Source organism: Pyxicephalus adspersus, chromosome Z (assembly GCF_032062135.1).
Source record: "Pyxicephalus adspersus chromosome Z, UCB_Pads_2.0, whole genome shotgun sequence".
In the NCBI taxonomy this organism is placed as follows: Eukaryota; Metazoa; Chordata; class Amphibia; order Anura; family Pyxicephalidae; genus Pyxicephalus; species Pyxicephalus adspersus.
Window position 1 is genome coordinate 252990 of NC_092871.1, and position 1008 is coordinate 253997.

At 49.6% G+C, this 1008-nt stretch overlaps 1 protein-coding gene across 1 annotated transcript in view; it reads left to right on the plus strand.

The window, feature by feature from the left end:
* RTN2 (reticulon 2) overlaps positions 1–1002 on the plus strand; it is a gene marked incomplete at its 3' end in the record, with an annotated part of 3337 nt that extends 2335 nt beyond the window's left edge. Inside the window, exons 2-4 of the mRNA XM_072430987.1 lie at positions 35–173; positions 408–477; positions 983–1002. Coding sequence (XP_072287088.1) covers positions 35–173; positions 408–477; positions 983–1002 — 229 coding nt within the window. The remainder of the gene's footprint in view (positions 1–34; positions 174–407; positions 478–982) is intronic.
* Positions 1003–1008: the final 6 nt, after the last annotated feature.

The following is a 1008-nucleotide window of genomic DNA, read 5'->3' on the forward strand; positions in this document are numbered from 1 at the left end:
GGTGAATGTGTCACATTTCCACGTCTCTGTACAGGAAGTATCTGGATTTGGAGCCCCTCCTCCCAGCACAGCAGGTGGATGCCGTGGCAGCTCGCTTGGTGCTTCTCTTCTTTAGTGCGCTCTCCACACTGAGGGGCCTCTTCCTGGTGAAAGACACAAAGGAATCCCTCAAGGTAATTATGGGTAAAAGCAGCCAATCAGGACAGAGGGAGGGGGGATCATCACCCCATTGGTAAGCCCAGGGATGCCATGTGACACTGATAGAAGGGTGATTGGCAGACACTCTGATATCAGACAGATCAGCTATTGGTCCGTTATGTTTCTTCGTCCAATCCCAGCCATGCAGCCAAATCCCAGAATCCTCATCCTATGTTGGAAGCTTCATGTCTGACTCTTCTCTCTTCCAGTTCCTGGTCCTCCTCTACCTCCTGACATATGTTGGAGCCGTGCTGAATGGACTCACCCTGCTGCTCCTAGGTAAGTGTCCAGTCACATGACCATGGTGCCACCATCATTTCACTTCTGTTATTCCCCAAACATTGTCTGCGGAGATCCCCTTCAGTCTGATCACTATATATGGTGGGTGGGTGATGGGCCAGCTGTGCGCAGATTGTTCCTTAAGGAAACCTTTGTATTGCCGAACATTGGGCAGCATGGTGGCTCAGTGGTTAGCACTCCGGCCTTTGCAGCGCTGGGTCCCAGGTTGGAATCTCTGCCAGGACACATCTGCATGGAGTTTGTAGGTTCTCCGTTTGGTGGGTTTCCTTCCAAAATCATGCAGATAGGTAATTGGCTTCCCTCTGAGAATTGCCCTAGACCATAATAATGACATATAGCTATGGGGGGGGGGGCATTAGATTGTGAGCTCCTGTGAGGGACAGCTAGTCACATGACTATGGACTTTGTACAGCGCTGTGTAATATGTTGGTGCTATATAAATACTGTGTAATAATAATGTATGGTGGCGTCTTCTCTGTCACAGGTGTGATCGGATTATTCACATTTCCC